The following is a 14,425-nucleotide window of genomic DNA, read 5'->3' on the forward strand; positions in this document are numbered from 1 at the left end:
TCCGCTGCACGTGATTCACACGCGGGGAGACTGTTGTTGACCAATAGTAGTCAGATATATATATGTGGTCAGTACGGCAGCTCATCGACAACTGTTTATTGTTACGGCGGCCGTCAATAATAATCGTAACCAATGTATGGATCAATTCATCGCCGAAAAGTCATCACCGATTGACGCCACTGTTGGACACCAACCATAACGATGATGACCACCAACACCGCCGCAGCCGACGGGAGCCACAGAATCAGCAGCAGCTGGTCGTTGATCTTAGTTTCGATGCCGACATGACTCGACCAGAGTGTTACCGATTGGCCCGTGATTTGCTGGAAGTCTATCGATTGAATAGCTCGGCCGCAACCGAAGCTAACATTGTGGTCAACTTGTGTTGCGGTAATGATGACAACCAATCAATTTCCACCAATAATAATAATAACAACAACAGTATAACACTAGACTATTTGCGTCAATATTTACCGAAAATTGATGTCAACGGCTTCGGTGACCACTTTCGTGTTTATCCGCAGTCATCGTATCGGCAATTGTTTCCAACCGAACGTCTTGTCTATTTGACGGCCGACTCCGCGGACACTGTCGACTACAATACTACCGATATCTACATAATTGGCGGACTGGTCGAGAAACGATTGTTCAAAAAGCCGTCCAATCGGCGAACACTATTGAAAGCCCGGGCCGAAGGTCTCAGATCGGGTCGATTGCCTATCGATGACCTAATCGGCCGACATATGACCATTGGTTGTATACTGTTTTTGCCTCAAATCTACTCCATATTACGTGATGTAAAACTTGGGTCCGATTGGGAACAAGCGGTCCGGCGATATGTTCCGCACTGGAAGTTAACGGCAGACAAACATTACCGTCAGGTATAAACACTTGACATACATAAGCATAGTTGAGGTGTGTGTTTGTGTATGTATGTATGTATGTATGTATGTATGTATGTATGTGTGTGTGTGTATATATATGTATGTGTATGTGTATGTGTATGTGTATGTGTATGTGTATGTATGTGTGTATGTATGTATGTATGTATGTATGTATGTATGTATGTGTGTGTGTGTATATATATGTATGTGTATGTGTATGTGTATGTGTATGTGTATGTGTATGTGTATGTGTATGTGTATGTGTATGTATGTGTGTATGTATGTATGTATGTATGTATGTATGTGTGTGTATGTATGTGTATGTGTATGTATGTGTGTATGTGTGTGTATGTGTATGTATGTGTGTTTATGTATGTGTGTATGTGTATGTATGTGTGCTTATGTGTGTGTGTATGTGTGTGTGTGTGTGGGTGTGTATGTATAGTACAATAAATTGTTATGTTTTAGTTATAAATTATAATATATTAATATAATTTTATAATTTATAAGTTTTTTAAATATAAATTATATATATATATATTGAAAAAAAATAAAATAAATTTTATATATTTATCAATAATAATGTCATTTATTTATAAATTTTATTTATTTTAATTAATTATTTAATTTTATTTTGTAACAATTTTTTTACTAATTAACATATAAATTGCATAAATATATAATAATAATAATAATTTATTTTTAGCATTAAGCAATGAGATACATAACAAGTTGTATTCATAAATAATGATTATACATTGAAAATTTCATATAAATAATTTACAAATTTTTTATAATTAGATTCGTTTCTAATATACATTGGTAATGAATTAAATAAATTTATACAATAATTGAAAAAATGTTTATCAATTAACACAATACGTTTAAAATTTGTTTTAATTTTTATACCATTACGTGATGTGTTATAAAAGTTTAATATATTAAACCAATTGTTAGGTACAGTGTTGGACATAGATTTGATTTGAAAAACATGTTTTAATATTTTAATTTTATTTCGATTATCTAATGTGTTTAAACCTAAAATTTTTAATCTATTTTCATAATCTATATTAACATAACCTAATTTATAACATATATATCTAGTAATCTTTCGTTGTATTGACTCAATTAAATTTGATTGTGTTTTAGTTGGAGTCCAACACATATTTGAATACTCAATGATCGGAAGTATATATGTTTTATACATATTTAAAAATGTTTTTCCGTTTACTTTTTTACAAATATATTTTAATGTATAAAATTTAGAAAAAGCTTTTTTATGTAAATCATTACAATGAGAGCTAAAAGTCATTTTATTATCATAGGTAACCCCTAAATGTTTGTGTGTTATAACAGTATCGATAGATATATTATTCATATAATATGTATTTAATTTACAGTTTTTTAATGTAATTCTCAAGTGTTTTGTTTTATTTACATTTAATTTCAAATGTTTATCATTACAATAATTTTCAAAGATATTCAAATCATTTTGTAATAAATTAATGTCATTTGTATTTTTAATAATCTTAACAAATACCGTATCATCAGCCCATTGAAATGTAGGACAGTTAATATAATTAGGTAAGTCTGATACATAAAGATTATATTCAATAGGACTTAATACACATCCCTGGCCTACACCACTACCAACTTTATTAGGAATTGTATATAAATTATTATATTCTACAAACTGTTTCCTATTTGTTAAAATATCTTGTATTATAGATAAATATTGTCCAGTTATTCCTAATTCACTTAATTTATTTATTAGTTTATCATGTGGTACTGTATCGAAACAATTAGATAAATCTGTAAATATTAAATCTACACAGATACAATTTTTATCATTTAAACCATTAAATATTATATTTTGTATATCAATGTGTTGGTTATGTAAACTTATATGTTTTTTATAACCGTACTGTTCGTACGGTATCAAATTATTAGCAATAATATAAGGTTTAATTTTGTTTAATATAATAGTTTCAAACAGTCTTAATATGTTGGGTAATACGGTAATAGGTCTATAAGATTCAAACAAATGTTTATTTTTTTGTTTTTTTAAAATAGGAGTTACTTTTGCTAACATCATATTTTTGGGCATTTTATTGTAAAAAATAATTTTATTATATAAAAAATATAACAATTTTGTCGACCCATTCAAACAATTTTTTAGAATTTTGTTGTTAATAAAAGTAATACCATTTGATTTGTTAAATTTAAAAGTTTTATAAGCATTTAATATATCGTTATATGATATGTCAATGTCTGGTAATTCATTATATGTATTAATATTTGCAATAATTGTATCGTTATTTATATCAGAATTATAGTTAGAGTTAAACTGTTTATTAAAATTTTCAATAATCTCTTTGATTTCTATTATGTTTTTTGAATCTTTTTTAAAAATAATATCATTGTTGTTATCTGTGTTTATGTTTTTTATATGTTTGTAAAAACTTGAAAAACTTTTTGATTTATTTATTAAATTATTAATTTTCTCTGTTTCATAAATCTCTATTTGTTTATGTATATCATTGTTTAGTTTTACAATAGTAGATAAATGTTTGTGTTTTTTGTTAACTTGATATAGCTTAGAAAGTTTACGTTTTTTAATAATTAATTTATGTATATATTTTGGATATTTAGTATTATTTCTACATTTTATAACTTTTATTGGAAATGATTTATCAAATAGTAATTGAAAATGCATTTCAATTTTGTTATAAATTTCATTAATGTTTATACAGTCAATACAAACTGTTTCCCAATTAATCTCATATAATAATTCATTAAATTTTAATAAATTATTTTCATTGATAATATTAATTATTTGAGTTTTAATAACTGTATTTTTAACTTTCTTAACATTAATATTAAAATTTAAAGCTAAATGATCACAATTTTGTGAAATATTTTCAACAGTATTTACATTAAAAATATGATTTGAATTACAAAAAATAAGATCTAAGATATTATTACTTTTTGGATATGTTATGTCATTTACGTATTGTTTGAAACCATAACTATTAAACAATTGATTGATTTTTATCGCAAAATTATTTGATTTTAGATCATAATTAATATTCAAATCTCCAACTATTACTATACTATCATATTTTGTTAATTTTTGTAATTTATTTATTTCATTATCTAAATTATTATATAGATCTAAATTTGATTGTTTATTTGGAGGAATATATACCGTAATTAACAAAATTTTCAAATTTTTAATTATAAGTTCAATTGCAATACTCTCTTGTTTATCAAATAAATTAAAAATTTCTATACATTTATATATATTTTTAACAGCTATTAGACATCCGCCGCCTTTTGTTTTTTGTCTATCTTTACGAAAAATTTTATAATTAGTAGAAATAAGATTATTAGGAAAATTGTTTGTAAACCAAGTTTCATTAACTATTAATATATCTATATTTAGTTCAATTAATTTATATTTTAGTAAATTAATTTTGTTGCATAAACTCCGAGCATTAGTAAAATATACATTTATGTTATTATTGCTTACATTTTTGTTTAATTCATTGGATGTAACGTTTGTGGGCTTATGTATTGAAAAACTTGAGGATTGATAGCCGACATCACTGATTGATTTGGAAGATATGACATGTTTGGTACATATTGTTGAAACAATTGATTGTTTTGAAACGGCATCACTTGATATGGTTTTGTGTTTTGATTGTGAAACACACGAGTGTTGGGCAAAAAATCCTGTTTTTGATTACCATATCTGTTGAAGTTTTGTTTGAATTGATTTATGTTTTGTCGTCTATTGTGATAATTATCTCTTGAATCATGTCTTGAATCATGTCTTGAATCAGGTCTTGAATCAGGTCTTGAATCAGGTCTTGAATCAGGTCTTCGATCATGTCTTAGATTATGTCTTGAACTTGAATTTAAAGTACTTCTGCATTGATTAGCTTTGTGTCCAAATTTAAGACATCTGTAACATTGAAATGAATGTCTTCTGGTGTCTTGTTTTTGGCTATACTTTGTCTTGAAATTCAATAGTATTTTCTCTAATGTCTTAAGTCTGTCATCAATGGTGTCAATGTTTACCACTCTTTGACTAGAAATCACTTCAATTTGGCTGTCGATGTGGTTATTGTCTTCGAGGTCGTTAAAATCATTGTCTTCTATTGATTGGGATATCACTGGTGTTTTGTTGACCGTATTTAATGTCATATTTATCTCTGTTTCTTCATATTTAGTCTTCTCATTGATGGCAATGTTTACCATTTCAGTGATATATGTCTTGATATCATCCTTCTTAATGTTACCACTCTTTTTGTCGATGACATCAAACAATTCATTGCATTTAGTTTGCAATAAATGGCACACTTTTGAGACCAAATTTAGTGATACTGTATCGGACATGACTTTAAATTGTCATTTAGTTTGAGAGCACTTTAATTGATAGTATTTTAATACTAATATCATTCAATAATATTTAATTTAATTCAATTTAAATTGTAGTTAATTTTATTTTTTAAAAATGTGTTATTGTTTACATCACGTGTAATTGTATTGTGGAAAACAATTCAAAACTAATGTAATATAATAGTGTTATTTGATAATACAATGTAATATAATACAATATGTAATATAATACATTATATAATTACAGTAAAAATGAAATCACTTTTAATTATTATTACAATATTGTTGTTATTATGTGTGTTTGAATACAAAAAAAAAATTAAAATAAAATAAATTAATATACATTATTAGTATTACAGTATTAAACACTGTTATTATTCATCAATAGTTATCAATTAATCGATAATAATAATTTGTAATAATTAATTAAAATATATATATATATATATAAATAAATTAAATTAGTTTTTTTTTAAAAAAATAAATAAATAAAAAACAACATAATATTTTCATCATTTGAAACAAAACTCAAATTTTTTTTTTTTTTAAATATATTAATAATGAAAAAATAATAATAAAATAATTTACAATAAATTCAATACAACAACAAAAAAAATCTAATAATTAATTAAAAAAAAAAAATCAAAAAAAAAACACTACAATACTGTACAACATATAGATGACTGTCCACTACCGCCGCCGCCGCGTCTACGCCGATGTCGACGCTGATTGGCCGCCCGTACGGCCACATCAAACACTTTGTGTACACCCAGACGATTTTTGGCCGAACACTCTATATAGCCAACGGCACCGATAGTATCGGCCATTTTCCAGCCATCATCGGCGGTAACTGTTTTCTCCGATTGCAGATCCGATTTATTGCCGACCAATACTACGGGTATACCGGGTAAATAGGTATTGATTTCTGGTTCCCATTTAAGTTTAATATTGGCAAACGATATCCGAGAGTCTATACTGAAACATATGACCACTACGTCGGTGTCCGGATAGGATAGCGGACGTATACGTTCGTAGTCTTCCTGTCCCGCGGTATCCCATAGGGCCAGACATCCCTGTTGTTTGTAATTGAAACCGAAAAAAATTTGTTAATTAATTTAATTTTTAAGTTTTTTTTTAAAAAATAGTTTTAAATTTAGTTTTTTTTGTTGTTGTTGTTTAACTAAATTTAATTAATAGATATTTATGAATAAAAATATTTTTTTTAATAAAAAAAACTATTATACACTGTTGTATAATAATATTATAATTATTTGGCAAATAATATATACAGTATATAAAGTTTTTTTTCTGTAATATATATTTTTTATATATTATATTTTAAGTATAGTATTGATAGTATAATTATGATATATTAATTTATTTTTAATTTAATTGAATAATTTAAAAAAACTATAGTTTATTGAAATTTACAGTATTTATAATATATAGGAATCATTATAATGATTATGATTTTTTAAAAAAACTTAACTTTAAATAAATTTTTTTTGGCTATAAATATTTAAAAATTATTATTTTAAGTAATTATATAATATTATTATCGTTATTATCAATTTTACAACTAATTTGATAATTTGTATTTGCTAATTGTTTTTGAAAATTTTTGATAATTATTTATATTATTAATATTTTTTATGATGATAATGATGATGATAATGTAAGATACTATTTAGTAATTTTATTATTTTTAAATATTATATTATACTATATTTTATTTTGTAATAATAATAATAACACGATTTGTTAAATGCAAACAAAAAGCAAAAATAAAATATTTTCACTAATTTTTTTTTATAATAAAATAACGATTGAATTATTAGATAAGATTTTTTTTGTTTAGTTTTTAAAAATATTGGAAACAATATATTCAATATATAAGAGATTTTAATTATTTTTATTTTGTAATTTTATATACAGGTATATAATGTATAAATAATATATAATAATTATTATTATATATATATAATACTCTTTTGTTTGTAAATTAATTTTATTTAAATTTTTTTGTTGTTGTTTTAAAATTTCAAATCAAATATTTTGTAATTATTAGTATTCATTGAATTTATTTTGGATTTATTCAAAAAAATTGATTTATTATTTTAAAAAATAATGTAAAATATATTTTTTAAATATATATATTGTTATTATTATGATTATGTGATTAAACTAAAATTTATGACATTTTTGTCATATAAATTGGTTTATATTGTTAAACAAAAATTTTTATATTAACAATATATAAAATTATCAAAAATAACTGACATATTAGTGATTTAAATGTATATACAATATAGCAATAAAAAGCTTAATATTAAAAATATTTTTATACATAGATTTTTATTTTGATTGAAATTTTATTTTTGATTAAAATTTTAATAATTTTTAAAAATTCAATAGTAATTGGAAATTATTGACACAAATATTTTTTTTTATTATAATAAGTATAGGAAATTGTATTTAATATTATTTTATTATATTTATGTTATTTTTTTTGGTTAAAATGTAATATTAGATAAACTATTTGTAACACAATTTAAAAAATATTTAACATATTTTAATAATATTATTAAAATAAAATTGCTTTAATAATTATGTACTAAAATGCTGTTTAAATTTTTAAAATGTTAATTATTATTATAAGATTAAAACAAAAATTATTAAATTTTATAAATACTAAATATATATAAAAATTATTAATATTATTTTAATTTCAATGTTAGGAATTAATAATAATAACAAAAATGTTTTTAAATTAATTGGGTTTTAAAACCAAAAAATAAAAAATAAATTTGTTTGTTTGATTTGAAATAAAATTGTATTATTTAAGTATTATTTATTAAATACTAATTTTTTCAAAAAAAAAACAAATAAATTAGAAAATAATAGAAAAATTCAATGATTAGTAAATACTGGTATTATTATTATTATTATTATTATAATTATGTATTAATTTTATTTATTATTATTATTATTATTGTGCTATAAATTGTTATCATAAACATATATTTTGATTTGATAACTACTGTATTAAAAAAAAAGTTATTATATATATATTTTTTTTTTTGATAATTTGAATATTTGTTTAAAATTTAACAAAAAAATATATGTTATAAAACTTAAACAATAATTTAAAAAAATAGTTGATAAATAAAACTAGTTTTTATTTGATGTTAGAAAATAATGATTACAAACAAACAAATCAATAAAAATTTATTTGTTATATAAATTAAAATTTCAAATTATATTATAGATAAATAACAATTGTTTATATCATATATATATATATAAATAAAATAATTGTTAATAATTATAAATTCAAATTATTTGTTTACAGTTATTGATAATAATTTATATTTATATAAATATTTATAAATAATAATAATAATAATAATAATAAGTATTACTTATTAAATACTGTATATAAAATTAATGTCATAATTAATAAACATTATTAGTTTAAATGTCAAAACAATTAATTAACATTTAAATATTATTATTATTGATATATAAAAATCTATTAAATTAATTTTTGATGTATAATAATAATTAAAATGAAAATTATGTTGTAATGTGTTTATCATTATTTATAATGTTAATTAAATATAAATTATTTAATTAATTATTTATTTAGTATATTTGATAAACACTATATAAATTTTTTTTTAGTATACAGTGTATATAATATATAAATATTTATTATTATTATTAATAATTTTTTATTTACTATTCAATTATATTTATATTTAATTCAACAACAACAAAATAAATAATAATTATTATTATTGCAAAGCATTTATTGTTTTGTATATATAATAATAATATTGTAATAAATTTTTGTTAGTAAAAATCAATTTTACTATTAAATAAAAATTTGCAATTAAATTGAACTGTAATACTAATACTGTAGTAATAATAATAATAATAATAATTTTTTTATATATAAATATATATTTGATTTCAAGAGCAAAACTAGTTAAACAAAAAATATTTTATTATAATTTTTATTACAATTCACTCATCCATTAAATAAAATGTGTGACAAAAATAATAGCTTAGGAGAAAAAAATCTATCATAAAATATATATAAACTTTATTATTATTATTATTATTATATACATATATATAGTATATATATATATATATATTTAATTCAGGTTAACATTTTGAACACATTGTAATTTTATATGACTTATAAAACTAAAAAACTAAAATAAAATAAATAAATAATTGTGACATTTGTTTGTCTGTTTACTAAATTATTTTATTTATTTTTTTGTTTTTCGGTCACAATTAGTTGACAAATAATAATAATAATGAGACAAACAATTGTTAGTTTAAATATATATATTTTAAAAATCCTTTAAAAAAATTTATAATAATTATTATTAATAACATTTTATAACAACAATATTTCACACAAATTATATACTAAATTATATATATATATTAAAATTTAGGGTATTTTCTCATGATTTTATGCATTAATAATATTTTATATAATTTTATAAAAATATTATTTAACAACAATTATAATGTCATATATGAGAGCAATTAGACAACAAAAAAAAAGAGATGAATAAATAATTTAAAATTTAAAATAATAATAAATATTATGTTTATAATTAGTATATAAAAATACATTATTTTTTATGTTATATATATATATAAATTATAATTAAAATTAATATCTATATATATTGTGTATTTAAATAAAAAAAATATTTGACATTTCAATGTAAAGTACATTAAATGATAATTTTATTTATTATAATTTTTGTTGTTGTTGAGAAAAGTTTAATAATAATTAAAATTTCATAAAAAATAACTTTAAAAATTTATTATATATATATATTTTGTGTACTTTAAAATAATAATAATAGTCTCATCAAAAATATATGTTAAACATTATATTATTATAATTTTTTTGGTCAAATCTCACAATTATATATTAAATAATTTTGTTTATTCATAGGTTATAAAAAAATATTATATATATATTTAATTCACATTGTTTTAACATAATATAATAAAAAATTACATTTTAAATATTTAAATATTAGTGTCCAGGTTATCACACAAATAGTTATCCATTAAATATTTTATTTTAAAAAAAATAGTTTTATCACAGGTTAGTACTGTATTGTAATATAAGTAAATTACGGTAAAGTTATTATTATAAGTTTTGAAACAAAAAAAATATATATATATAATTTTTTCATAAATTTAAATTGTTATATAATGTATATTTAATTATTTCTATCTATTTATATATGAATGTTGTTATCACTGTTGTTGTTATCACTGATATATATATATATATAAAATATTTTGTATCATCTATTATATCATACAATGTGTAATATACTATATATATATATATAATATTAATGATAATAATAATATTGCTATTGTAATGATGTTAATAATAATAAAAGAGGACACATATAAACTAAATATAATGATATAAATAACAAAATCAAAAAATAAAAATATTTATATATGAGATTCAAAATAAAATAAATTCAATTTAAAGAAAAATAAATTTACACAAAAAAAACAAATTTTTATTTTAGTTTATAGATTGCATTCATAATTCATAATCTTATATATATTTTTTAATAATCAATACTACTATACACTATAATACAGTACTAAATAGTGTTTTAATAATAATAATAGTTATTAAGTGTATATCATTTGATATCCATTAAAAATATTATTCAATTTTATACAACAGTATATATATACTGTATATATTAAATGTATGATATTTTCAATTAAAAATTGAAATTATTATTTATAAAAATAATATATAAAATATATATTATATAAACAATTTCTTATAAAATTATTATTTTTTGTATCTTATATATGATATATTGATAGTATATTTATTATTATTATTACTACTACTAGTATTATTATTTTATTATTATTTTATTTATTTATTATTATTATTACTAGTATTATTGTAATTAAAAAATAATATACAATATATTACAACAACAATAAAAAATAAATAATAATTTTTTGGTTAATTAATTAATTAAGTAATTTCAAACAATAATAATAATCTACTGACCACTTTGCCGTCGATGTCAATGTTGGCCACATAGTTGTCGAAAACAGTTGGCGTGTATAGTTCGGTAAACAAATTTTTACAATAGGCTATCAATAGAGATGTTTTACCGCAACCGCCGTCGCCGACAACCACCAGTTTTTTGGTGAACGCCATTGATATGTGTGAAACAACTGGTCCTCAACACACAACAAGTAATATATCATTTACACACCACTGTCCCGGGGGGTTGGGGTGGTTGGGGTGGTTGGGGTGGTTGGGGTGGTTGGGATGGGGGTTAGGATGCACACAGGTATGTCATCTAAGCACAGGTAGTTTTGGTTGTAGTAGTAGTCTATTAATCCAAACCCATTCAAATCAATATATAACATCACATAAGCAACTATTTGGATGCACTTATTGTTTGTTGTCTATTATATATTATATAAAAGAAAATTTAAAAAAAAAACAACAACAAAAAATAATTAAACAAAAATTAATAAATATTTTAAAAATTTATTTTTAATTACAAAAACACACATGTTGAATTGATTATTATTATTATTATTATTAAATTAATTATTAAATTAATTATTAAATTAATTATTATAAATTATTATTATTATTAATGTCTACCCTAATAATATTCACATTTTGTATGATAAATATTTAGTTGACTATTATTAGTCAATTGACTTATTATTAATAATATTATAATAATTTATTTTATTTTATTTTAATTTTTTTTGATACAAAACAAAATAAAAAAATTTTAAGTAAATATTTCTAATTAATACTAATAAATAGTTGAAAAATTTTTTTTTAAAAATTTATTTTGTTTGTATAGTTTTAATCAATTTATCAAAAAAAAACTAATTAATTATTATTGATAATTAATATTAAAAAAGTTTTTTTTAATAAAAATTATTATTATTATTATTAGACTATTAATCAACAAAAAAAAATATTCACAAAAATAGTTGAAAACTTTTTGTTTGTTTGTTTGTATTAAAAAAGAGAAAGTGAAACAAACAGTTGGTTTTTTCAATTGATTTTTTGTATGTTATGTATGTATGTCTGTATATGAATCCACATACCAGTGCTACTGATGATAGTTAGTAGTATAATATTTTATTACTACTTGAAACCTTGAATATACAGTACATATGAAAGCACATACAGTTAGTTAGTTAGTAGTGGTGGTGGTGGTGGTGGGGTTAGGTATGTAATAATATGTAAGCACCGTTATATGATTGGCTAACAAATATCCAAATATGATATGATTTTTATATATATTTTATATAACAGTATAATGGATGTTATATATACAGTATATATATATATATATATATATATATAGGGAACCGGTATTTTTGTTGAGATAACTATGACACTGTTTTTTTTAACGGGGAAGGGATGGGGGGGGGTATTATATACAGTAAATTTTGTTTTGCTTTTTAAATAATAATCATTTTAATATAAGGTATGATATGTCCATATGTCGACACTTTATATTATACCTATGGGATAGACCTATCAAACAATAGGTATGTCCACCACAATAGGTATTGATTGTGTTGAGAGAGAGAGAGAGAGAGAGAGGTCTATCTATCAATCTATCTATCTATTAATCTCTCTCTCTCTCTCTCTCTCTCTCTCTCTCTCTCTCTCTCTCTCTCTCTCTCTCTCTCTCTCTCTCTCTCTCTCTCTCTCTCTATCTCTCTCTCTCTCTCTCTCTCTCTCTCTCTCTCTATCTCTATTTATCTATCTCTCTCTTTCTCTCTAATAAAATATAAAATTTTTTTTTAATTTGATTTAACATTTTAATATGATTTTTCTCATTTACAATAATTTAGTACAAAAATAAAAAAAGTTAAATAAAACTATACAAAAATAACTATTACTAATATACAGTATTTATATTAAAACATTAGTTTTTCAACAACAATAGCAAAAAAGTTTATAATAAAATAAAATAACATATATATATAAAATAATAAAAATACCAATTGATTATTATATTCATCGACACGTATATTATCGACAATACAATATAAAAATAATATAAATAGTATTATAATATTAACATAAAATCCAATATAATAATAGATAGATAAAAAAATTTATATTCAATATATAGTATATATTGATATTTTATGTAAAATAATATATATATTTTTTCATAAATATTTATTAATTCAAATATAGTAAATAAATCTAATAAATAGTTTCCTATTGTTTTGTTTTAATTAAATCATGTATAGATTTAAATAATATGTTTGAAAAAAATAATCAATCAATAATATACGGTATATATATATATGTTAAAATAATAAACTATTAATATATTTAGTTATTTGATAGCTAAACAATATATCAATATATATGTCATAATATTTTTTGAGGACTATTTTATAATATACTATATTATAATAATAAAATTATTATAAAATACATTATTATTTTATTGTTGAATGTTATCTCATATATATATATATATATGTTTACCAATACTATAGTATTGTTTATTTGTTAAACATTGTTGTTGTTGTTATATAAGCTTATATATATAAGGTATACCCAAAATTTTTATACATGTATATAACTTTTAGAAAAATTTACTACAAATAGTATAATACAATATTATTATTATTATGATATAAACTTTATTATATGATATGATACCCAGTAAACTATATTATAATATAGCAACTTATTTAGTCCATATAGTTATGGATATATAAAATATTAAATAATATAAAAATAAATAAATAAAAGGGGACTCACGTTTATGCACTATATATATATAAATACAAAAATTTTATTATTATATATATATTAGCTATTAATATATATATATACTATACTGTATTATTGTGTTAACCATAATACTAATCATAGTGTACTAAATATTTATATCTTTTTATTTAAATAATTTTTATTTTGTTTTTTTGTTAGAAAAATTTAATACATTGACTATTATTGCTGGCAATTATATACCGGTATAATACCAATAATAATATATTGTATTTAATATATATATATATATATTATAAATGAT

The 14,425-nt window shown here is 20.6% G+C and overlaps 2 protein-coding genes across 2 annotated transcripts; one reads left to right on the plus strand and one right to left on the minus strand.

Annotated features, from left to right (window-relative positions):
- The first annotated feature begins 62 nt into the window (after nucleotides 1–62).
- On the plus strand, nucleotides 63–887 carry LOC128954465 (mitochondrial ribonuclease P protein 1 homolog). Its single transcript, XM_054300046.1, has one exon. It carries the CDS (start codon nucleotides 63–65, stop codon nucleotides 885–887), a length of 825 nt encoding a protein of 274 aa, XP_054156021.1.
- Nucleotides 888–5,944: 5,057 nt separating this feature from the next.
- Nucleotides 5,945–11,619, minus strand: LOC128954466 (transforming protein RhoA-like). Its single transcript, XM_054300048.1, has 2 exons — nucleotides 11,389–11,619; nucleotides 5,945–6,361 (listed from the first exon to the last, which is right to left on the minus strand). The coding sequence occupies exons 1-2, from the start codon at nucleotides 11,539–11,541 to the stop codon at nucleotides 5,945–5,947; spliced, it is 570 nt and encodes a 189-aa protein (XP_054156023.1). The 5' UTR covers nucleotides 11,542–11,619.
- Between the last annotated feature and the right edge of the window lie 2,806 nt (nucleotides 11,620–14,425).

This window comes from Oppia nitens, unplaced genomic scaffold (assembly GCF_028296485.1).
Source record: "Oppia nitens isolate AA-2021 unplaced genomic scaffold, nextdenovo-longstitch-racon4-pilon3 scaffold27_pilon_pilon_pilon, whole genome shotgun sequence".
NCBI classification, from domain to species: Eukaryota; Metazoa; Arthropoda; class Arachnida; order Sarcoptiformes; family Oppiidae; genus Oppia; species Oppia nitens.